This window comes from Pelodiscus sinensis, chromosome 11 (genome assembly GCF_049634645.1).
Source record: "Pelodiscus sinensis isolate JC-2024 chromosome 11, ASM4963464v1, whole genome shotgun sequence".
NCBI lineage: Eukaryota > Metazoa > Chordata > Testudines > Trionychidae > Pelodiscus > Pelodiscus sinensis.
Window position 1 is genome coordinate 48,124,327 of NC_134721.1, and position 25,814 is coordinate 48,150,140.

At 43.8% G+C, this 25,814-nt stretch overlaps 2 protein-coding genes across 5 annotated transcripts in view; one reads left to right on the forward strand and one right to left on the reverse strand.

Annotated features, from left to right (window-relative positions):
* LOC102454815 (haloacid dehalogenase-like hydrolase domain-containing 5) overlaps positions 1-4,421 on the forward strand; it is a 46,329-nt gene extending 41,908 nt beyond the window's left edge. For all 3 annotated transcript variants that reach the window (XM_075939655.1, XM_075939656.1, XM_075939654.1), the window contains one exon: positions 3,253-4,421. Coding sequence is in view for 1 of the 3 variants with exons in the window: in XM_075939654.1 (XP_075795769.1) it covers positions 3,253-3,313 (61 nt within the window). In the remaining 2 variants the exon portion in view is untranslated. The remainder of the gene's footprint in view (positions 1-3,252) is intronic.
* The window catches only part of RAB43 (RAB43, member RAS oncogene family), a 67,297-nt gene that overhangs the window by 32,528 nt on the left and 8,955 nt on the right, over positions 1-25,814 (reverse strand). Inside the window, exons 2-3 of one of the 2 annotated variants that reach the window (XM_006125840.4) lie at positions 17,159-17,342; positions 11,039-15,064 (exon numbers count right to left, since the gene is read on the reverse strand). In XM_006125840.4, coding sequence (XP_006125902.3) covers positions 14,814-15,064; positions 17,159-17,342 — 435 coding nt within the window. In that variant the 3' untranslated portion in view covers positions 11,039-14,813. Of the gene's footprint in view, positions 1-11,038; positions 15,065-17,158; positions 17,343-25,814 lie in introns of those variants that run through there. The other variant, XM_075939658.1, reaches the window with a different exon arrangement.

The following is a 25,814-nucleotide window of genomic DNA, read 5'->3' on the forward strand; positions in this document are numbered from 1 at the left end:
ACCCATGTACCAATGTCTTGTACCTGCAGCATTTAATTAAAAACTACTGTAGAACCCCATTGATTCAGTCTAATTGGACAGAACAGATCATGAAAATGCGAGATAAACCGGAGAATGAGGAAATGAGATGCAGCAGCGCCATCTAGTGACCGCAGGAGGAGGGATTGCCCACTTCAGTACAGGACACAAGAAGGCCAGTGTCTTAAAAGCAGGAATGTTATTGATTTACAAATGTGGAAAAAGATGGGGGAGGGAGTCGGACAATGAGGAGGAGACAATGATTCTAATGACAATAGACAAGGAAGCTTTATAACTCCTAAAATACACACAATCAAGTCACATGTCAAAATATACAAAGTATATATTATTTAATCAAGCATCTGAAAGTTCTCAAGCAGCATTACTTTTTTTGCTTTGCCTCTCTGAACATTTTGATTATCAATGGAAATATTTTTGTTGGTTTGTGTGTGCTTGATGAAATGAATATTTACGGATTAAAAAAACACACGAACTCTTCCAAGCCTATAGATAATGGTTCTAGTTTTGTCTACTTGTCTGGTTAGAAACTGTGAACTGCAGCCAATGGGAACTGAAAGGCTCCGTAGCTATAGACATATTAAGGAAACAAAGCAGTGTGGGCCTGTCAGGGACTTAGCTTGGCAGCTCCATAACCCAAGTTTGAAAAAGGTTGCTATAGACCAGGGGTGTCCAAACTTTTTTCAAAGAGGGCCAGATTTGATGAAGTGAACATGCGTGAGGGCCGACCATTTTGCCTGACATTCTTTGAACCATTAAAATTAAATGCAAATTAACTATTTTATGCAAAGTTTATTGCAAACGGCATACTTTTCATTTCGTCACATGGATGACAAATCTAAACAGGTGTTAAATCACTCTGCCTTTCATATCTGAAGGCCAGATGAAAAAAAAATCCAGGAAGCTGAAATATATGTCAGGAACATTGTAAAGTACATTACATATTATTGGTAATAAAGGTTGTCTGTCAACTTTTAAGTTCAAAAAATATGAACAGGAACATAACACCAGGTATACATGTTGTGTCCAGATATATTTATAACTGATTTAGACCAACTGACATTAACTGAGATTTTACAATGTATTCATCTCAATACATATGGATTCGTTGGGGGCCTTAAAAGATAGATATTGCCAAATTACCTGGGGGGCCGTATTAAACCGGAACATGGGCCGCAATTGGCCCCCGGGCCGGACTTTGGACATGCCTGCTATAGACAAACTAGAGAACTGCTCTACATGTCAGAGGTGCTAAGACTGTTATAACAGTTCTAGCCTTTCCTGTGTAGAGATGAGACCTGATGATGTTTTTACTCATTGTGGCCTCCCATTGCGGCTCTGGACTTCACAAATATACTCCGGTATTGATTTTTATTCTTTTAGACATTTGCAGTTACTAGTTTGTAGGCTCGGAATCACAGTATTTCAAAACCTGATCAAATCTCTCAAAGGCTTGAAACACTTTACTGTTATGCACCATAGTTAGGTTACAGTTATAAGAGAGAATTCTCCAAAGCACCATGCATACCAATGGCAAAATATAAATGATTGCATCGAAAACCCTACCATCTTGCCATTTTTTCTAAACATGAAGTCACGATATCTCATATAAGGAAGGAAGTCTGTTAAGGAAACATTTGAAAATGTGAGTTTGGCATCCATTTGAAGGGTGGAAAATTAGAATGTGTTCAGGCTTGATTTCCCATCCCTGTGGGAAGTTCCTATGGACTTATTACAGTGCTTAGAAAAGGGTAACAGGGAAGTCGTAACTGTGGTCCTGCCCCTGAGAGATTACAGCACCATGCTAAACTAAGAAAATCATTAGTGTATTTTACAGTAGTCTCAAACACTTAAGCAATAGCACTACAGCAGAGCCACGTTACTGTAGGCCAATTGCAGGGCGCTCTTAAAAAGGCATGTGCAACTCCTTTTGAAGAGACAGGAAGACGATTGTGCTAACTACCTCCCAGTATTAGCCTCCTTGTTTGAAAAGGTTGTATCAGTTGTTAAAACTGCTTTAGCTTTCTTCCAATGCCACTTGTGCTAAAATGTGCATGAGAGTCAGAGTGGGAACAGGACTTGCTCTAATTAATTTTATTAGGTGACTGAGCTGAGCTCCAGATTCCGTGTGGTGGTAGTTTTGAAAAAACCCCATTGTGGAGAAAGTAAACTCCGAGCTATGATCTTCAAAGTTCCAGCTAGCTAGAAGTATCAGTGCATTAACTATAAAACTCAGAGAGGCACTCTACAAAATACAGACTCCCAATATGTAAGCGTCCACTGTAATTTCTCGCATGAGCCTCTGGGCATAATGGTCAGTAGGACCCTTCTGTGTGAATCATCTTCATTTGAATTCAGACAGAAGCACAAGTGAGTGTAGGGATGCAGTTAATACTTGCATGTGAAGTGTATGCAAATTCCACTCCTGCACAAATGGAAGACCATATGCAACGTCAGCGAGCAAGTGAAGGATGGTGAACATACATTTTTAAATTACTGGTTTTAAGATTCCAGCAATTGTTAAATTTGTGGTGGGGTATGTATATTAGAAGAAAACAAAAATACTAATTCCCAAATGCATATTTTAATGACATTTGTTTAATGATACAAAGTACCATGTATCCACCATAGGCTTTGCTAAAATTTACCAAAAAGGTAGGTTTAATATTTTTAAAAATAAACTTTTATACTATAAATTCATAAATAGAGGAAGGTAAAATATAAAAAAGCACTATAGTACAGTTTGCAAGCTTGCTTTGTCTTCTCACATTCCAAACTATCTGGTTAATATCATAAGAACATTTTAAATGCAAATTGGTTACCAGTGATAGAAGCATGAGGCTTGAATCTCTTTAGAGAAATACATCAGTTGCTAATTGTCAGTATCATAGTAAATGAAACTTACTTCATTGTAACACTGAAGTTCTCCAGCCCTTTAAGTAATTTTGGAATGCAGTGAGTAAATTCAATATGAATTAGAGCATTTTGCCCCCAACCAAATGTGTTAAACCAGACTCTCTCGAATGCTGGAGATCCCTAGGCCACTGGATTTTCTAACTATCAGTAATCAAGTGAGGCACTATTCCAAAGAAGGGAAAAAGCCCTGAGCACATCTAGGCTCTCAAAAGTGTCAGCATTTATCAGTTACGAAATAACAACCACCTTCTTCTTCCAATATTACAAAATAAGCAGTGCACCTTTTTTTCTCCATTATAGGCAGAATCTACAACTTTGTTCCACTTCACCCATTAAATCTGACAAGTGGGCTAGAGTCTGATCTCAGTGGCTGGAGTTCTACTTGGGATTTATACTGGCACAGTCACGAGCCATACAGGGCTTTGAACAGTCACATTTGTCATTCAGCATGGAATTTTCACTCGGTTTCCACTAACAACAATTCTACTGAGCAATCCTCTAGACAGAGGGTCTTAAATTAAACAATGAATGTTATTTTATCAGCACTATTCTCAGTTTTTGGTGTTAAAGCAACAAACATTATTTTACCAAGTATGAACTGTGTCCCACATTTAACATAGCTTTCTGAGTTTTTAAAATATTCATTTACTTAGGTCTAGAGCAGACTTGCTTCTGTCTGGTAATTACAGTAAGGAGATTGCCTTTTTGGGGTAATTATTAATTAATTCTTGTCTCAGCACGTGGGTGCCTCCAGAAGCTGTAACTAAGGAGGAATACACCCATTTCCAACTTCTCTCTGGCTGTGTCTACACTGGCGGGTTCTTGCGCAAGAACCTGCAGAGCATCCACACTGCCCACCTGCTCTGCGCAAGAAGATTTACAGTACGGCGTGGTAAGAGAGGGTATGTCTACACTAGCTCGTTAGTTCGAGCTAGGTAGGCAAATGAGGGCAACTGGAGTTGCAAATGAAGCCCGGATTTAAATATCACTTGCACCGCCATTTTTAAGTCCCCCTTAGTCCGAACTCTGTGCCCCCGGCTACATGCGGAACGGAGTAGGTAGTTCGAATTAGGATCTCTAATTCAAACTACCGGTACTCCTCGTGGAACAAACTTAGTCCTAGGATCTCTAATTAGGATCTCTAATTCGAATTACCAGTACTCCTCGTGGAACGAGGTGTACCGGTAGTTCAAATTAGAGATCCTCATTTGAACTACCTACTCCGTGCCACGTGTAGCCGCGGGCACGGAGTTTGGACTAAAGGGGATTTAAAAATGGCGGCTTTTAAAAAGGGGGATTTAAAAATGGAATTTTCATTCGGTTTCCCCTGGTTTTGCTGGAGCCTATTTGGGAAAGGGGTCTGTGGATATTAGATATTAACTGAGTGGGCTAGGGATCTTAAATATTACTATGGATGGTGTTAAAAGAAATGTCAATAAATGCCAAACTTCAAAAAAGGTCCTTTCTCATTATTCATTTTATAAGGTCTTGCCACTTCCTTTTAATTTTTCAGGACTCCTTGGACTTCCAGGGTAGACAGTGCCTGCGTAGCTAATGTAAAAAAAGCAAGCAGGGAAAAAATACTAACTGAATGAGCGGAGTGCTTACTCCTCAAGTAAAGAATTTTCCTTCACTTTTGTGTTTAAATTTGTTCAGCTATAGCTATTTAACAGTCCAAAGAAAAACTCCCTTGCATCTGATTGCTCAGCTATCACATCTGCACTTGTGATGTCATCCTGCTTGTCTGCGTTCCAGTGCTCCACAAAATATTAGAAGGAAAAACAAGGCAGCTGTTTCTGTGTGTATGTGTACACGTGCATAATAGAACACATAGTGTGAGGAGGGCCGAATACACTTCTAGAGTACAAAACAGAACTGTCTCCCTCTGAAAAAACAAAACCAACTTTGAAGAGGGCACTAACCTATTCTTAACATTTGCTAGTCCCCTTAAAAGAAATAATCTCCCATCCTGTTCCTAGCTCCCAGACATGCACTGGTCACTCATGTCTCCCTAAATTACAGTATTCACATGGATATGGTGTTTTCTATACATTTTTTTGTGTGTAGCTACAGTTTAGAGTAAAATAAAAAGAAAACCCATTGACCTGGTAATCAGAGGGATCCAGTTCCAGTAAGAAATTTATACTGGCTATCCTAAAGCAGTGCTTAATTTGTGCCAGGCCTTGCCAGGGGTCCCGGTACTTCTAGGCATGGAAGTTCATAATCACAGCACATCTGGGCTTGCTGCATTGGATATGAGAATAAAAGAATTGCTTGAGCCCTGGCCTCTTTCATTACAAATTAAGCACTATCCTAAAATACATAATACACCCTGCATCTGAATCACATTTTGCACCAAGTCTTTCTACTACCTGTGGAGTTCAAGCAGCCCAGTAACATACCGTATATTCCGGCGTACAAGACGACCTCTGATGTTAAAAAACATCCCCCAAAAATCGGGGGTCGTCTTGTACACCGGATGCCCCGCCGCCGGAGCCCCTCCACGGCTTTGAAAGCCTCGGGGGAAGCCGGCGGCGGGGCATCCCAGGCGCGCATGGGCTGACCCCCCCCCCCCCCCGCCGGAGCCCCTCCGCGGCTTTGAAAGCCTCGGGGGAAGCCGGCGGCGGGGCATCCCAGGCGCGCATGGGCTGCCCCCCCGCCGGAGCCCCTCCGCGGCGGCGCAGAGGGGCTCCGGCGGGGGGGCAGCCCATGCGCGCCTGGGATGCCCCCCCGCCGGCTTCCCCCGAGGCTTTCAAAGCTGCGGAGGGGCTCCGGCGGGGGGGGGGGGGGGGGGCAGCCCAGGCGCTCCTGGCGGCTTTGCTCCCGGTGCCTCTGGTCTGCTGGGGACCATCTCCAGCAGACCAGGGACACCGGGAGCAAAGGAGGCGGAGGGGCGCTGGGGTATAAGATGAAACCCTATCTTTTAATTAAAAAGATAGGGGGTCGTCTTATACACCCAGTCGCCCTATACGCCGGAAAATACGGTATAAGAACTAAAGAGCAGATCGGGTCGTCACTTTTGGTCAGACGTATTCCTGGAGGTTTCATCACATGTTGTGATCTTCAATTCAAAATTCATCTTTATTTCCTGGAGACTCCAGGACAATCCTGAAGGGTTGGCAAGCCTAACAGTAGATTGGTTTGCCAGAAAGAATTTGCACAACAGGGTGGTCACCATTGAAACACTGCAAAATCTAAAATGAGCCCAGAATGCTACCGATCACTTGAACATATGGGAAAGAATTGTAAAGTCTGATTGGTCACTGACACACTTCAGGCCTTCCAATTATTACATACAATGCCTGAGGGTACATCTACACTACGAGATTAGGTTGAATGTATTAAGATCTATTTTTAGCACTCGATTTTGTGAAGTCAAAGATGCATGGCCTTGTGTTTTCCTCTCTCCCTTCTTCTCCTGAGAAGCTGTGCACAGGCCTGTCAGCTTTCAACTTTACCTCTCCGGCATTATTTCAGTTATACAAAAGTCTCTTTTTGACATAAAGGAAAAGTTGCTTATGGCAGGAAGGATGCAATGGAAATAGATTCAGTGTCAAACATTATTCTCTCTGCACCATTTCATCAACCGTTTAGATTGGACATTAGGAAAAAATTCCTAACTGTCAGGGTGGTCAAATATTGGAATAAATTGCCAAGGGAGGTGGTGGAATCTCCCTCTCTGGAGATATTTAAGAACAGGTTAGATAGACACCTATCAGGGATGGTGTAGACGGAGCTTGGTCCTGCCTTGAGGGCGGGGGGCTGGACTCGATGACCTCTCGAGGTCCCTTCCAGTCCTATTATTCTATGATTCTATCTCTAGCCATGGTGCAAAACGGCCTGAATCTACTGCCCTTCAGAGCATGCTGCAAGGTCACCGGCATCCCCATTTTTTTGCTCACACTTGGTGGGGGTGGAATATACAGAGAACCAGGAGTCCAGGGTAAGATGGAGAACTTATTTGCTCTTTGTCTGATGCTGGCTGCATTTTGTTGAGGGACAAGGACTGACTGGGGTGTTTTATCGAAACTAAATTAAATAAAATGGAGCCAGGATTCAAAAGCTCAATGGTTTTTCATGCAGGGATGTGTAAGACTCAACTCCCACTTATTTCAAGGAGCTATCTAGCCCCTCAGTGTCTAGTAACAGAAAAAAAATAGTGTTATGTTTTCCACCAGGTGTCTGAGTCTCCACTGCTCTTGCATCTTGTGTCGTCATTCACATCAGTGTAAAATACTGCCTTTCTCTGACCTGGTAGGGTTTTGCATTCACTTTGCATGGGTGTAAATGGCTACATATGGTTCAGTTCTGCCAGGGAAGATCTACAAAGGGATTTTGGGAGCTTAAATGCTCTTTCCGCTTGTGACGGGGCTAGCCTGCCCTGCACTGAGCAGGAGGGAGGGGAGCCCGTCCATTGGGTAGAATATGCCCCTCCCCCACAGCCCTACCGGGCATGCTCGCAGTGCAGCCTCACTATAAAAGGCTGCTGGGCTGCTCAGTTGGGGTGGACTGCCGGGGAGGAAGGAGCGCCAGCCCCAGGTGCAGGGCCGCCGGCGGACCTGCTGCCAGAATCCGAGCCGGAGGGACCGCCGCTATTGCTGCTACCATCCCCGGGGTGAGCACGCCCCCAACGCCGACTCCAGGGGGCCCGCCTGCCCCGCTGCAGTGGACAACCCCTGCGCTGCTGCCCCAGAGATGGGACCGGCTGACTTTGCTGCTGCCGCCAGCCCAGCGTTGCCAGGTGGGACCTCCGTCGGCCACAAGGCTGGGGTAGGAAGCAACCCAGGGCAAGGGGCAGGGAAAACCCCAGTGGGCTTGGCGCATTTTGGGGAGGACACCCCCACCCCCGCTGAGCCAGTGGTGGGAACCACCCAGCACTATTAGGGCCCTGGGTTGGGGTCCGGTGGAGAGGGAGGGCCTGGACCCCCCTGGACTCCTCTACCCCAACCCCTCAGGGCGTGGACTAGGCCTCAGGGCCTGTTGTGACTGCGGACTAGGCCTCAGGGCCTGCTTTAACCCCCCCCAGACCAGGCCTCAGGGTCTGCGAGTTGGGTGGGCCTGCTTTAATCTTGGGGAGGAGAGGATGGAGCGGGGGGGAGGGACCCTGCCACGCTGCTGCTGAAAGATCTGCTCTCAAGTGTCTCAAAGAATGTTACAAAGTGGTCAGTTACATCCTGGTGATGCTGTGACTCTGCAAGCCCAATGGGGTGCCCATGCACTCTGAACTGAACTAGGGATTTCAGTGACCGATCAATTAGTCGCTTCCCCCTTGGCTTCCTCTAGCGCAAAGAGGCAGAAACGGGGGGTAAAGGAATGGGTGCTGGGAGGAGCTGGCTTAAAAGCCAGTTCCCCCAACTCCAGCTCTATGGGACTGGGCGGGGCGCAGAAGAGGCGCTTCCTCTTTGAAATGTACAAGAGCCCCAGTGCCCACACGGAGCCCAGGGTTAGTGGGGGGCTCCCTGCTGGCCCTGGGCTCCACACGGCCTATCAATCTTTGAAAGGTACAAGAGTCTCCCGTTGGGGCTCATGTACATTTCAAAGGCAGAAAGCACGCTAGTCCTATTGACTAATGGAACAGTCGATGGAAATCCCATCAATTATTTGATTAGTTAATTGATATTTAACATCCCTAAACTGAACACTGTTCAAAGCAATATTTCTGCCAGTCCAGCAACACACAGGGGATGGCTAGTATGCAGCCAAACAAACCCAGAGACTTATGTGTAATCTGAAGGCTCGCATGCCAAGATATCCAAGTTAGAATCTTCCAGTAGCTTCATATTGTTACCAGTAAGTTCATAAGGATTTGTAGGTACATGAATGTAACTGAGGGCTAAGTAATCTCTTGCAAAGGCTAGCTATCAATTTAGACCGCACACAGGACAATTGTACTTCATGAGGTCTGTAGAACAGAGATGTAATAAATGTACAACTAGTGTTGGAAAATACGCTTTACTTCCGTTTTCCCTCCAACCCATTTACAGACAGTTGCTAATCATTTTCACAATGACTTTCAATATGCACTGGTGAAACAATAGTCAAACCTCTTTTGTGACTCAGTCCTCATCTAGGCTACAAATGTAAGCCAGTTATGTCGCTCGGGGTGTGGAAAATCCACTCGGCTGAATGCTGTTGTTATACCAACAGAAATCCTGGTGGCAGCTCTTCACTAAGCACTGTAGCAGGATGCACCACTGTAAGTGTAGACCAGCCCTCATATACAGTAGAATGGTCTAGACCCAGGCTGAGGAGTACCCAGAGCAGCTCAGCAGGCTGTAAATGTGGCCTTTGTGTTCCTAGAGTTGGAATAGTTGTATGCTGGCCAGTCCTGCAGTGTATCTGAGCAGCCTAAAGGCCCAATTTAAGGACTAGTCAGGTCCGGAATAACTAGAGTCCTGGGCTGTGTCTACATTGGCAAGATTTAGAGCAAAAGCAGCTGCTTTTGCACAAAATCTTGCCACCTGTCTACACTGGCTGCAAGTATTTGAGCAAGAACACTGACTTTCTAATGTAGGAAATCAGTGCTTCTTGTGCAAATACTCTGACGCTCCCGCTCAGGGATAAGTCCTTTTGCGCAAGTATTCTTGTGCAAGAGGCCAGTGTAGACAGGTAACATCAATTTCTTGCACAAGAAAGCCCGATGGCTAAAATGGCCATTAGAGCTTTCTTGCGCAAGAGAGTGTCTACGCTAGCACGGATGCCTTTGCGCAAAAGCAAATCTCTTGCGCAAAGGCACATGCCAATATAGACGCTCTCTTACTCAAATACTCTAACGCAAAAACTCTTGCGTTTAGGCTACGTCTACACTGGCATGATTTTCCAGAAATGCTTTTAATGGAAAAGTTTTCCATTAAAAGCATTTTCGGAAAAGCACGTCTCTATTGGTAGGACGCTTTTCCGGAAAAGCACTTTTTGCGGAAAAGCGTCCGTGGCCAATCTAGATGCGCTTTTCCGCAAAAAAGCCCCGATCGCCATTTTCGCAAAAGTCTTTCGGAAAGACTTTTGCCCAAACGGGAGCAGCATAGTTTTTCTGGAAAAGCACTGATGATTTTACATTAGATCGTCAGTGCTTTTCCAGAAATTCAAGCGGCCAGTGTAGACAGCTGGCAAGTTTTTCCGGAAAAGCAGATGATTTTCCGGAAAAACTTGCCAGTCTAGACACAGCCTTAAAGTATTTGCGCTAAATCTTGCCAGTCTTGAGGCTTGACAGACTGTATTATTGCTCTTGCTTTGCCCTCTTTTTCCATCCATGCCTTCTGCACCATGGCTGAGAGGCACTCCACCACAGACTGCTTATGTGACTTTGGGCGAACCGTTTGGTCTCTCTGTGCCTGTGAGCTGGGATAAGACCACCACCCTAAAAATGGGTTCTTAATGAGTTTCCTCCAGTGGACAGGTTGATCTATTAATGTATAGCTGACTTGCTGAGAGGTATAGTGGTTGAAAAACCAATTTCAACTACTCAGTAACTGGCCAATAAATGCTCATTAAATTTGAGACTTACATTATGCAAACCTGCTTGTGTGATATTTATTTACTGTATACAAGTTTTCTTTGGGAGTGTGTGTGTGTGTGTATATAAAACACACACATACATAATGTAAAATTGGTTCAAAATATCACTACAGAATTACTGGAGATCAATACCAAATGGCAAGAGACCATCAGTCAGGTACTGTTTTGGACTATTACATGAAATAATGGAAGTGAAGATATTAAAGTGAACAATATGTGTCAGGGTAGAATCACGAACAACTTTTCAATATTGTTTAAAAACAGTGCTTCTTGAACAATTTGTCAACTCTACACAAAAATGAAACCTATTGTTTTAGTATATCTGATCTTATGGAGGCTTTTGATAGTGTACTTTTGGTACAGAACTCCAGAGGCAATGAAAAAAAACTGAAGTAAAGCCAAAGCTTTTGTGAAGCTTCCTGAAGCAGAGCGTCAGCTGGGACAGATGCGCTTTATGAGGTTAACAAGCACTGCATAATGTGGCATGATCCCAAATGTAGTAAAGCTGATACCGTAATTATGGGATTTTCTCCTATTTTCAGTGTTTGTTTTACAAAACAAATTATCAAGGTTCTGTACTAATACACATTTATTTGAAAATGACACAGTTATAAATATGTGTACAAATTCTCCCCATCAAAATGGACTGCATCAGCAACAGGAGATGAATTTAAAAGTTAGTTGTATCCAAACCAAAACAGGGAACAGTACTGTTCAGACAGAGAATAAGCTCCTGTAAGTATTCTCATTTCAGCATAATCTACCGAATTTCACCTTTTGTAAGCTGTTTGGCCAGGGACCAATGCCCCTTTTTTTGAATCTCTACTTTACCTAGCACACTTCTGGCACTGTCAAATGCAAATGACAAACACTATAAAAGTAATGGTAGGCTAAGAAGATGTGCCAAAAGCAATTAATGCACTGTCCAATAGTATAATGGCTGTTTATTGTCTTGTTAAAAGTTCAACTACCATCAAACAGGCTCTCGGCAAATATTTAATTTTTAAATTATGGTTGCATGCTACTGAACCACTCATTTGATGTACATCACTGCAGATTTCTATCCTGAGATTCCCAAGGAATAGTTTTGTGCATATAAATATAGGGACAAATCATGCTCACCCTTCTCGAGCACAATTCTCCTTTTGGTTTCAATGGGATTACTGAAAATAAAGCAAGCAGGATTTGTCTCCTATGGCTTAGATTGCATAGCTATGGATATGATTTATGGATCTATGGCTAGCTGAACAGCAAAGTCTATAAAAGGGATTATTGAAAAAGATATAAATTCTGTTTTCTCAGTTAAATATATTTCAGTACAAAGAACCATGCATCAGTGAGGATTGTACCATTACTCTCAGGCGATGTGTATAGTATACTCTGCTGGGATAGTTTGAAACAGTGTATTATGAATCCAAACACTGTGCAATTGACTGAGCATCTATAGCTTTAAAGGAAAAATCCAAGGAGCTAAAGGCTTGAAGGCCCAGTAAACAAACAACAAGTACTGCGTTTTATAACAACTTCTGAGTGAAACAGACTAAGCTCTGCAGATGGATTCTTAAAATTTCAACACTGGAGTTGAAACACCAGATGAACCATAGCAAAGGATTAAGACAAAATAAAGTGCTTGATTTATTTCCGTTTGGCTGCTACACAAAGGTTAAAGAGTCGCATGCTTTTATTCTTTCAGATGTTGGGCTCAGTTCTGCCTTCATTTATAGTGAATGACAAAACTTGTGCTGACTGCAATCAGTAGGATCCAGGTTCTGTCTGGCTCTTAACAAATAGCTCATCCAGGCCTAGAATGCAATAGAGGCTCAGCTGTGATGTAAGTCGTTTCAATACTTGTTTTTTACATGCACATGAATTTTTTCCAGCACGGTTTTAGTATGTAACTTGGCCCCAGTCCTGCAAACAAGGACTGTGGAGTGATGATGTAAGTGCCCATGAGTAGGCACACCAAATTGTTGGACTGGGGCCTACAGACGCACAATAAAATATGATGATAAGATACAAGTATTCTCTGGATTAAGACCTTAGCAGCTTTTCTAATATGACCACTTCAAAAATTAGTTGGGATAACTCTACCCAGACTATATAGACTGATCAATAAACAGGAGAGGATCTTGAATATATTTGTCATGGTATCTCTTCAATAGAAAAAAGATTTCAGGACTGATTTTAGTTGTTAATCAGACCTTTTTCTAGATTAAACCAATTTTTATCCCTTCTCTGGGGATGAAGTATGAGGTTTGCGGTTTACAAACTGATAGTATATTAGTTGCCTTGAGTTTTGGAAAACTCCATCTGCAGTGTTTTGTTACTTCTGGACACTCGGTTCCTCTTATCTTTGGATGCAGGGGATCCTGGAGTATCCTGGAAAACTGCCCTATTTAAACTAAAAAACTGTATTTGTGCTTCACCCTGTATTTCCAAATAAAACAAATGTGAAAATTTAACTAAATATTAAGGCCCCTTTATTCTTACAACTATAAAATCTGAAGTCAAGTTTATCTTAAATCACAAGCAAACAGTCTACAAAACAAACCTAATTCTTTAGTCAACTACTTTAGTTTAAAATCAAGACAGACGAGAAAATAGTTCAAGAATTTCTGCAGGGAAAGGATTTTTCTGATAAATCAACATTTAAAACAGGGTCCATGATATTAGCCCTTTCTTAGTTTCCTGATGGCATGCGTGGAATGGCCAAAAACTGTATTCCTGGTGGTAATAACCTAAATACACCCTATCATTTTAGGTTAAGACTTTAAAAAACAACTATTGATTTTTGGGTGCCTTCATTTTTTTTTTAAGTGCAGCAACCTGAAACAACTTTTTATGTGTTGATGATCAGAACTTCTGATAATCAAGCTCTTTGTAAAATATCTAGAGTCAGGCATCCAATATCATTATCTGAAATCCTTGGCTTTAAGCTGTAGACTTCAAAAATCCAGTTCTGTTCCTCTTGTAAATCCCTGTTTGTAAGGTGCGTGAGAAGATAAATCCAGGGATAGTTGCTCAGCACTTTCTAACTACAGACGCAACATAAGCTCATAATTAAGAGCTACATCTTTAAGCCAATTTAGCTGGATTATTAAATCAGTTTTAGATAATAATGCAGGCTTTTGGTCAATAGTAAAAGAAGATTTTTCTTGTTAAAGATTTGCAAGAAATGAAAAGCAACTGGTAATGTGTGATTGTGAGGGACGGGGGGAATCAGAGAGGTTTCAGTATTTTCCTATAGCCAAGAAATCATATTTCAGACATTCTTCAGCTAATTTGAAATTCACTGTCCCATCAAATGCCCAGGCTGTAGTTAAGGACTTGTGCAATAAAACCTCTGGCAACAAAACCCAATGCTAATCACATGGGATTGGGCTAACTTTTGTATGTGACCAGTGAGGAATACTGCAGCACTCCAAAGTCAATCATGGCTAATAAAGTCTGTTCAAGGCTTCTCCAGTTCTTATTTCCAGTGGTGCTGTTCTTGAGTTATGGAATGAAATGAATAAGCTGAGGGTGAAAACTCCATGATACCAACTTGGAAAATAAACTATTCACTGTGCAAATAAGTAAAAAAATCAAACCCCTCCTTCTCCAAGAGTAAACTTAAGAAATGTACTGACTCCTCTTGCTAAACAAGCAAGCAATTTTTATTGCTCAGGCTGATTTCACTATTTGAATGATTTTTTAAAAATCAGAGTGACAGCCCACTTGGCTTAGTACCATCAGTAGTTAGTGGTCCATGTGCCAAATTTCACTTTCAAGGAGAAAGCATCCAGGATGGCCCAGTGTCTTGGAGAGATGGCTGCTGCTGGGTCCTATGTTCAAATCAAGCATGTCGATACTTGAAACACTTTTGCCATAGACACTAGCTAGTAACTTGTCTGGTGTATGTGATCACTTGTGGAATGCTGAGAATTTTAAAAGACCCTATCAAGGCTGACTGACTTAAATGCAGAAATAGTGACACCTTTGCCAGCTACCCACACTGAAGGGTTTAGGACTTCAGGTATATGGTGATTTCTTCTTGATTTACCTTCCTCGGTCCTCCAACAAACAGTTCCAAGCTGCTTCCCTCAGATTCATAACTTACTGAGAAGTTTGCAGCAAAGAAAAGAACAGGGGCAAATACAGAGTAAACATCAAGGAAGATTAAACTTTCAGGTCTAAATTTCAATCAAGTTCGTTTTTAAAAGTAAAAGACAATCTTGATTGCATTGTAGTCTAACTTCTACAAAAATGCTGGTCTCTCAGGAGGATACAGCTACTGTGCTATTCAGTCTGAGGGGAAGACATCCCTCTAAATTGCAGCAAAAGTCAGAGATACCACCTAGCTTGTATCAGCAACCGCATCCCCAGCCTTCTGCTATGTCTTTGCTGTCAAGTTTGATGCTGTCTGTGTTTTTCTCATTGAACATGGGGCCTCCGTGCCTTATCATGAGCTCTGTTGCCATCTTCACAAAAGCTTCTTCTACATTGCTGGAGTCTTTCGCAGACGTCTCTATGGCACAGATGATGTCATACTGTTCAGCCAGATTCTGAGCTTCCTCCAGCTGAACCTCTCGAAGGTCACTTAAATCAGACTTGTTTCCTGGCAGAAGAAAATGGAACGGTTTACAGATTAACTTTTTTATAATTCCTGGTATCTGTGCAAATGCTCAGGAGCGGGCATGAAGGAGAAAAGAGACAGTAGCAGGGACCATGGTAGTGGGGTATTCAGCAGCAAGAGCCTGCGGTGAGGCAGGGAAAACGGGCAGGTGGTCAAAGCCAAAACCATTGCAGGAGTTGGGGATAGAGAAACAAAGATAAAAGTGAGAATGAGCGAGAGCTGCTGCTCAGCCTGCAAGATCTGGATGCAGAACTCTGATCCATGCCGTTATCTATCTATATATTTTAGAAATGTGCGTCTGTCTGTCTGTCCATCCGTCTTTGAGTCCGTTTGTTCAAGAACTCCTCCTAAACAGTAAAACAAATTTGGTAAGGGCCACCAAATTTGGTATGCAGCTTCCTATTCTTCTAACTTAAAGCGAGGTCAGGGATTGCGTGTGTCAGGAAAATGGGAAGTGCCTGGAATGGGATTGTTTTCCATAGTGTGGAAAGGGAAGGGACTGATCAGAGGGACAGCAATACTGCAGAGTGACCACTGGGGGCAGCGAGCATGGGGGACAGCTATACTGCAGTGGCCACTGGGAGCAGCTGCACCACCAAGAGAGTGGCTAGCTGGGGCTGGGGTTCACCATTTTGCTGGCCATCAGACTGGATAAGTGGTCCCTCTGTTCCAAACTGTGCTGGAGTAGGTGGTGGTAGGGGAAGACAGCCCGCTGGCCAGCAGTCCCCCCAGAAAAGCTATAGCTAGTCCCCCCACTGTCAGTTCCCTCTCTGTCAGCATGGGATGGTCTGTGTACCCCCTCCTCCAGCCTCCAAACTGGGCCTTGGATCACCAGCAGGGACAGCCAGCACTGCTCCCCAGACCCTGTCCCACCTGGCCTCTGGGGACAAACTGGTAGGCAAGATACTTCCCCTCTGGGACAAGCTGATGGGTGGACTATCCAGTCCCTGCCATCTTGGGCCATCCTGGGGAGAAGCCAGTGGCCACAGCCCATGCCCTGAGTCTCCCTCCTCCCCACCTCCTGCCCTGATTCCTGCATCCTTCCCTCTGTCCCTCTTCACCCTCTGCCCTGACTCCTGAACCCCCACACTCCCATCCTGCTGCCCTGAGCTCACTACATTTCAAAGGCCCTGCCCTGACTCCGGCACCTCCCACACCTCCAGTGTCCTGTCCTGAGCCCCCCACATCTCCAAAGCTATGCCCTGACTCCTTCACGCTCCCATACCACCAGCCTCCTACCCTGAAGGATCTAGGCAAGTCTTCTAGTATAAAATTAAACTAACATTCACTCTTTGGACTTTAAGCACCAAAAGGCTAACCTGTTGTCCTGCATAGTAAGTATCCTGACACAGTCATTGCCCATGAGAAATGAAATTACACACAGGAACTGGCTTTTCAAAGATCAGGTGCACAGCTGTGTGCCAAACACTCAACTTGCACGTACAACTGCAGTAAATACAAGTACAGAGCAGGTGCAAAATGGTGCGTGCGTTTTCACCCATGTGCCTGACTCTGAAATTCAGATCTACAAGAACAACACTGAACAGGGAGGGAAGTCAGAGAACGTAAGCTCTAGCAGGTTTTTAAAAAAATGAAAAGCAGAGGAAACCTCCTATCTGCCATAATGTGAACTCAAGACATTTAAACTTCCAGGAACTGTCTGTCTGTACTGTGCCTAGCGCAGGGGGTAATGGTCCATTACCTGGGAGCCTAAATCATATGTAATACAATGTGGGGTATATGCTGGACTGAGAAGCAAGAGAATATGGATTCAAATACACAATATACTCCCCAGAAAATAAAGTTGGGGAAAAAACAGGTATGCTGAGGTGGTGATATCTAAACATGACAGTGGAACCCAGAAGCCCCAACCTTGGAATCTTGTTTCTGACAGTGGCTTCCCCTGAACAAATTATTTCACTTTATTATGTCTGTTCTGACTTCAGTAAAAGTAGGAAAAAACTCCTACCTGCCTCACAGAGGTGGTGTGAGTGGTTAGTGTTGGCAGAGTGCTTTGATGCTATCTAGTTTTGAGCTCCTCATTCATCCAGAAAGGGATTAATTCCCCAAACTCACCAATCAGTAACTGCACTATGTTGGAACCAGCGTACTTTCTCACATCCTCAATCCAGCGAGGAATGGCCTGGAAGGAGCTTTTCTTGCTGATGTCATAGGCTAGGATTGCTCCATTGGCGCTGCGGTAGTAGCTTTGTGTGATGGTTCGGAATCTCTCCTGGCCTGCTGTGTCCCAGATCTGCAGCTAAACAACATAGATCATGCAGTGAGATACTGGCTAGTCACTCATAGGGAACTGGCCTTGCCTTTCAGGTTAAAAAGCTTTTCATCCTGTCATCCTGGATGAAATGTGGCTGAGTCAGGATTTAAATACACACTGAGTTCTGCTGGTTAACAGGACAGAAGGTAGTTCAGCGATCCTATAGAAAATTTGTGCATAAATGTAGTGCTTTTAAAAAAATAATCTTTAAAAAAAATCCTAGGTCCCTCAGCTGAAATGAGAATTTTATACTCAGGGTAACATTTTCATACTTGTTTGCCTAATGTTAGCACCAAAGTCCATAATTAGGCATTTATGCAAAAACGAACTCATTTTTAGGGGTACTAGTATTTCCAACTCCCAATGAAGTCCTTAGGAGCACAGAATGCTCCGTTGCTTGGATATCTAAATATACTACCTAAAAATTTTCCCTCCACACCAATGGGTCCCAACCTTTATACCATAGGCTGGCAAACCCATTCACAAAATTTTGGCGGACCAGTCAAATTTTATTTCCATATTTGCATATTCATTATAGTAATGAATTTTAAGAGGTCACGTGTTATTTTACATCGTTTCTATACACACACAATACATGTCGTTGTAACATGAGATGGGGAATCTGTTTTGGATTGGGGGCCAATAATCCACAGAAAATGTAGTTGGGGGCCACACAAGTGAGAAGCAAAAACTCCCCCCCCCAAAACCAAAACAAAACACCAACCAAAACCTGACATTCCCCACCCCTGTTGTAACCGATCAGAGTTTGCACAAACCTACAACGCTAAAAAAATTGTTACCAGAATCCCTTTCCTTTCTTATCTTAAGCCATTTACACCTATGTACACTTTGTTTGAAATGCAATCATGCAAATGTCATCAGCTAGGCCTTTTGTTCCAATATTCAAAAGCAGCCTCAAAGCTTTTAACCCATCTGAGATGTTGGCAGAACTCCATACAGCCTGCCCCAGCCCAGGGAAGTGTCCCATGTCTGTAGCCCCGAAAGGGCTGCTGTGCTAAGACAGTCCGGTTCTTGCTGCCTGCAGTCCAGATGGGAGCAAGTTAAGACATCCCAAACAGATGGCCCTGTGTCCCCACCTCACTGCATAGACATCAGCACCCTCCCTCTTTACCCCAATGTAATCTGCTCCCCCCCAGCCCACCCCACAAGAGAGTCCTATGTCTGCAGCCCAGCTGGGGCTGCTGTGCTGACATATGCAGGGTTTAACTCTTGCTGCCTGCAGCCCAGAGGGAAACAAGTTAAGACACCCCAAACTCCCCTCTGTCCCCACCTCACTTCCCCCACCTACCCCACGCAGTCAGCTCCCCCTCGCCCAGAGCAGGAAGCTAGAGGAGCGTGTTTCGTTTCCTAACAGGAAGCTGCAAGATAACCCGGTTGCGGTAATCAAACCTCTCCTCCAGCACTTACTGCACGCTCCAAACTCCCCTTCCCTCTGGCCCTCTCCTGTCCCAGCCACGTGCTTCCTCCTTATGTCCCCTTTCCTACCAGCAAACTCAGTGTCCGGAGCAGGGAGCTTCTGCTGCTGAGGGAGTACCCCTCCCCAGCCAGGAAGCTCCCTATGTGGCAGCCCTAAACCTCTGGCTGGGGTTCAATTAGCAGCTGCACTGCCATACAGCAGGGGTCTCCAACCTTTTTAACCACAAGGTCGCTTTTTGAATTTAAGTGCAATGTAAGATCTACCTCAAACCCAAATACCCTTGTCCCATTTCCTTCCCGCCCCTTCTTTGAGGCCCCGCCACTGCTCCACCCCTTCTCTGAGGCCTCACCCTGCTCACTCCATCCCTCTTCCTCCTCCATCCTCACTCACTTTCAGCAGGCTAGGGTAGGGGGTTGAGGTGCAGGCTCTGGTCATTGGCCAAGGAGTTTGGAGTGTGGGAGGGGCTCCGGGATTAGGCCAGGGCAGGCCATTGGGATCCAGCAGGGGTTTCAGGGTGCAAGCTCTGGGAAGGAGCTTGGGTGCAGGGGGACTCAGGTTTGGTGCAGGAGGTTGGGTGTAAGACTGGGACAGGGATTCAGGCTCTGGCTGGGCACCACTTAACTGAGATGGCTTCTGGCTGGTGGAGCAGTGGGGTTAAGGCGGCTTCCTCCTGCCCTGGTCCTGCCCCACTCCTGAAAGCAGCTGGCATGTACAGCAATGGCTCCATGGCGCCATGTGCTGCCCCTCATCTACAGGCCCTGAGCCCACAGCTTCTACTGGCCATGGTTCCCCATCACTGATCAATGGGAGCTGCAGGAGTGGTGTCTGCAGGCAAGGACAGCATGTGGAGACCCCCTGCTCTGCCTTTCCCAGGAGCTGCAGGAACATGCCAGCCACTTCCAGGAGCAGCAATTCCCATAAGCTAATTACTCCAGACGTTTTAGAACTCACTACTCAATTAATTAAATTTAATCGTAAGAGAGAAAATTATGAAATGCACAGACCACTCCAAAACCAAACTCAATGCACTTTGCAAGCAGTAAAAGAAGTACAGCCGCTCCCTGAGTTGCGAACGGTCGAGTTACGACCATTCGCACTTACGACCAAAGCTCCCGTGCAGCTTACAAACAGCACGGTCGTGTGTAACTCAATGGGGTCCAAGTTACGAACGGATCGAGTTACAGCCAAGCGTTTGGTCCGTAACTCGTTCATAACTCAGACAGAGGCTGTAGCAACAGCCCCCCATATATGTGTTAGGTCAGAAGATGAGAGTGACGGACAGTGTGTGCTTGGGAGAATGTGTAGAGATGGGGTACAGAGTGGGAGGAGGAAGGGACACCCTGACATTGGTGCCTCTTCTCCCTCCCACACCTTGCACAGCAAGCAGGAGGCTCCCAGGGAGGCAGCGCCAAGGCAGAGGGCAGGAGCAGCATGACAGTGGGTGGAGGAGCAACTGAAGTGTCGGCACTTGATAGCTTCCTGGCCAAACCAGTCAGGATCACCTGTCAGTGGCTCCAAAATCTACTAGTATATCCCGATCTACTGGTTGGTGAGCACTGACTTACGGGGAACCTGGGTTATGTCTAGACTACATCCCTCTGGCAACAGAGGGATGTAAATTAGACATACCAACATTGCAAAATAAGTGGGGATTTAAATCTCCTGCGCTTCATTTGAATAAAAATGGCCACCGCGTTTTGCCGAGTCAGCAGTTTGTCGGCAAAAAGCAGCTGTCAAGACGAGGATCGGGCGACAAAGAAAGCCTTTGTCGGCCAATCCCTTATGCCTTGTAAAATGAGGTTTACAGGAGGGATGTCACCAGAGGGATGTAGGCTAGACATACCCTTAGATTCCTGCTGAGCCAATCATCAAGGCATGGGCATGGCCAACAGCCAGCGGTTTATGGCCCGGCACCAGTCCGTCGCCTAGCAGTTGGGAACCACTGCTCTACACAACTAGGAAGATAAACAGTGTCACAGAACTGAATGTTTCTCAGTCATCCTCTTCACTTAGGTGGCTGAATAGACATACACGGATATAGGTACAGGACGCTCTAAACTGTAATGCTCTCCCTTAAATCCAGTAACATAGGAACTGCTATCCCAGATCAGATGGTGGTCCATCGCGTTTAGTACACAGTGTCTGAGTAGTCAGCATAGGATGTGTGAGAAGAAAGTACAATAAAGCTGATGGTGAGCAGTACGGAACGTCCCCAATGACTTTCACAGTGTTTTCCTTTTCAGTTTTAAATCTGTTGCCTTTCACTTTCATATTACCTCTTCCTTGTATTCTGAGAGGTAGAGAAGAGTATCTAGTTTACCTTCTGTGTACTATTCACTATGAGTGCATCTACACAGCACTGTAACTCGAAATAAGATACTCAATTTGAGCTACAGAAATTGCGTATTTTATTTCAATGCTATTTCGAAATAGCTTATTTTGTATTTCAAAATAAAGTGCTATTCCAAAACGTCCCTTACTCCTCATAGAATGAGGTTTACAGGATGTCGGAATAGCAAGCCTGAAATAACAGGCTTTCTGTGTAGACGCTGGATAACTATTTTGGGACACTCCAGTATCCCAGAATAGCATTGCAGTGTAGATGTAGCTAATTTAATTTAATTTAAAATGTATAATATAAACCTTTGTACCTTTGTCATAACTTCTTTTTTTTGTCTCTTCTTGATAAACGGTCTCAGTCTTTTCAATCTCCCCAGACATGGAAGTTTTTCCATTTCTGAGACCTTCTATTTCTTGTATATTCTTTTTGAGATGATATGACCAAAATGTAACACAGAAATCCCAGTCAGGATGTACCCTGGATCAATATTTGTTTTCTGTCCTATTCCTTATGCATTCTAATGTTGTGGCTGCATTTTTGACCACTGCTGCATACCTGAGCAGAGGTTTTGGTTTTGGCATTTTCCTATGTGGTAACAGTTTATTTAGAATCCATTAATATGTATATTATTTTAAATTAGTCCTTCTTGTTACAATTGCGGCCCGTGTTCCGGTTTAATACGGCCCCACAGGTAATTTGGTAATATCTATCTTTTAAGGCCCCCAACGAATCCATATGTATTGAGATGAATACATTGTAAAATCTCAGTTAATGTCAGTTGGTCTAAATCAGTTATAAATATATCTGGACACAACATGTATACCTGGTGTTATGTTCCTGTTCATATTTTTTGAACTTAAAAGTTGACAGACAACCTTTATTACCAATAATATGTAATGTACTTTACAATGTTCCTGACATATATTTCAGCTTCCTGGATTTTTTTTTTCATCTGGCCTTCAGATATGAAAGGCAGAGTGATTTAACACCTGTTTAGATTTGTCATCCATGTGACGAAATGAAAAGTATGCCGTTTGCAATAAACTTTGCATAAAATAGTTAATTTGCATTTAATGTTAATGGTTCAAAGAATGTCAGGCAAAATGGTCGGCCCTCACGCATGTTCACTTCATCAAATCTGGCCCTTTTTGAAAAAAGTTTGGACACCCCTGACCTAGGGGCTCGGAGGCTCAGGGTTGGGGCAGTCCTGGACAGGGGAGGAGGGAAAGGAACGTGCCCTCAACTAGTCTACCTGGTGATTCAATCTCTTTTCGGAATGGCTAATGAGAATCAATCCCATTCCAGGCACATCCCATTTTCTGGCACAACCAAACACCTTGCTTAAGTTATGATAAGAGGAAGCTATATCCTGAATTTGATGGTTCTAGCTCTTACCATTTAGGATGAGTTCTTGAACGAACAGACAGACAGCTGGACACATGGACAGACCAACACAGTCACTCAAATATACAGTAGATTTCATAACAATGCTGGGATCACACAGGCAGTATAAGATATGACGTTCTTAACTTTTTCCTTGTAAAGTGCTTAGGCTTTGTAATTGATGTGATTGTCTGTCACTTAGCAACCTTAACTGCTGTTTAAACAATTTTTGTTTTTGTAATTACATTGGCAACAAATCACATTAAAACAGTGAGATAGAGGAGTTGGGGAATAAGGGCTCAATTCAACTGAGGACTGTTTTAAAGCAATTATCACCAGGAGCAAGTGGGTACTGGGTAATGGAAAGGATAAATACGCACTGTTTTCATGAAGTGTGACAGGATATTCTCGCTGAACAAAGCAGAGGAGATGCCCTTGCCACCCGTCTTGTGATGGTAATTTTGTTACTGAAAGCCTATTTATTACATGAGTTGATTATTTTCTGGTTTTTTCTTTGAATTTTGTGGAATCCCCAGGCCTTAATACTGGTTGGCACTGGGAAGAAACGTGCTAAACAGAATGTACTATTTTGACACACAATCATCTACTTGTGCAACACCTACCCCTATTGCAAAAATAATGAGCATACTGCATACAAACTTTGCATCACAAACAACAGAGCTTTCTCCTGTTCTTTATTGCTGTATAAAGTTTAATGGCTCGAATGCTCAATAACTATCAGATGAATTGGGTAAAATGCACATCCGATGCTGTGCATATCCACAGGTAGATTACTTTGAACTGTCCCACAATGATGTTAATGCAGCAGTGAAAGAGTGGAGAACTTTCCCTCCGAAACCCTTTTATTCCCCTTTAACATTTTGATAGGAGATGGATCAATATGTTACAAAGAGTTTTGCCAGCTGCCATTACAAACCATACAATCCAAAAGAAGACGGCAGTAAGGTATCCCTCAGGAATCAATGTTTTATCATCACTTAATATTACACAAGAACACAGAAATGACTGAAAAGAAAACCTGACTGGAAAAATATGCAGGGCTTGACAAACCGCGGCAAAATCTACTTGCCAGCCCCGCACTGTGCATGCGCAAGACCCACATTGCGCATGCACGCGCCGCCGGTGAACGGGGCGATCAGCTGAAATCTACTTGTCACGGGCGAGTAGATTCACTGATTTGTCGAACCCTGAAAATCTGAATAAATATACCATACACTATCCACATATTTCAGTGTGGATTTAGCAATTCCATATACACTAGGAAAAGGTTTACCAATGTTTAATGGATTCCATTAATAGTCTCTTGTTCTCTAAAGCAAACTTTCTTGTAAGTAGTTTATGCTGAAAACAATGAACAGCTAAATTTTTAGATATAATTCTTAGTTTTTCCAATACCCATGTACTCATCAAATCTTAAGCTATTTTTATTTCCTTCCAACAGCCCTCAGTGGAGAAGGAAAAAGTTAAGAACTATTTAAAAATCAATGGGGCCAGATCTAATGCATCCAAAGGTGCTGAGGGAGTTGGCTGATGCGACTGCAGAGCTATTGGCCATTATCTTTGAAAAATCATGGTGCTTGAGGGAGGTCCTGGGTGACTTAAAAGCTGGTTCCCTCCAGCACCGTCTCCACAGTGCCACACCTCTCCCCGCATTGTCTCTCTCAGAGGCAGCAGCGCAGGAAGGGGCAGGGGAGGCTGCCGCAAAGCAGCCTCTGCCTGTGGCGGACCCAGGCTTGCTGTGAGCAGAGGCTGCTCTGCATCCCACGGAGCAGCCCCTGTCTGCGGTGGTCTGGGTTGGCCGTGAACACAGGTTGCTCCGGCAGCAGCCCCTGCCGGCCTGGCTCTTACTGCATGTAAAATGTAGAGCTGCAGCGGGGATAGCTCCTGGACCTGGGAGCCAAGACTGAGCTGGGCTTGCTCAGTCCTGGATTGTGCCTGGTCGAGGACCTAGCCCCGCTGTAGCTCTGCAGTTGAAATGTAGCTCCTACTACATTTCAACTGCAGCGCCGCAGTGGTGGTAGCTCGACTGAGCGCCTTCCCTTGTCGACTAATCGTGTAGTGGATACAAGTTATAGCCGCTACACGATTAGCCAATTACCTGCCTGTTAACATCCTTAGTACAAAGTGTATTACACTGATGTGTAGGATGTCATTACCTGGTGACTACGGGTCACAGCCAACTTCTAAGAAAGCTCTGATTCAACCAACTGAAAACGGACAGAGTTTACAAAATTTTGTCATTGCAGAAAATGTATCTCACTGAAGAGACCAGTGCAGGATTAGGTCAACATATATTGTGCAATGTACATTTAGAAGAGAATTTTTTTGCAAAATCAGATAGCAAAATAAGCAAAATGAATATTTTTCAAGTTGTCTAGAACAGCTTTTTTAGCACTGAGAAAAATGCTGCTTAGCAAAGGTTAATGTTGTCCAAGGACACTCAAAACTGGGAAATAAAGTTGTCTTACATCTCTGCTCCCTATAATAATTTACTGGCTTCCTTCCTACTCTGTATTCCTAAAGAAGTTTGGAAAAGTGGCGCTGAGTGCTTTCAGCTCTAAGCAGTGATTAATTGTTTAGCACTACAAACACAACAGGGGAGTTAGCATGTTATCAATCCTGCAGAGAGTAGAAATTCTCATGTCATTTCTTTGGTAGTGGATGCAGAGGGCTCTACCTTGTAAGTGATTCTAAACCAGATGACTGTGTTTAATCCCTTACATGTCAAATGGCAAACAGTCTACATTTCAGTACACAACACATTCCTGTATGTACTTGGAAAAGCTTTACCAAAATAATTTTGTAACTTAATCTGCATGTTCCTTCCCCAACAAGAAAAAAGAAAAGGTTTAATCAGGCAATATGGAATTTCCACTAAAGAATTTCAATTTAAAATGATACTAGTACAGAACAGTGAAGGGAAATAAATGAATGGCTCATCCTGCCATGTCTCATTCTAAAAGAAAAGAGGCGCCAGGCTGAATTCTAGTTTGCTGGGAATGTTGCACTCCTGTTTGTGCTAATACCTGGGGTGTCAATTTAACTGAGGAGAGGGCCAAATTCTACTTTGGTTTATGGTTTGTGGGCTGGAATAGAAAGATATCCAGGGAAGAATATGACCTCTATATATTAAGGCCCAGATCCACAAAATGACTTAGGTGTCTAGGATCAAAATGTAGGTACCACTTGAGAGTCTGAGATACTCAAGACTTTGCTCAGCTGCTGCTTAACACTGGAGATGCCTACAGTTTTTGCCATAAAAGTCCCCTAAGTT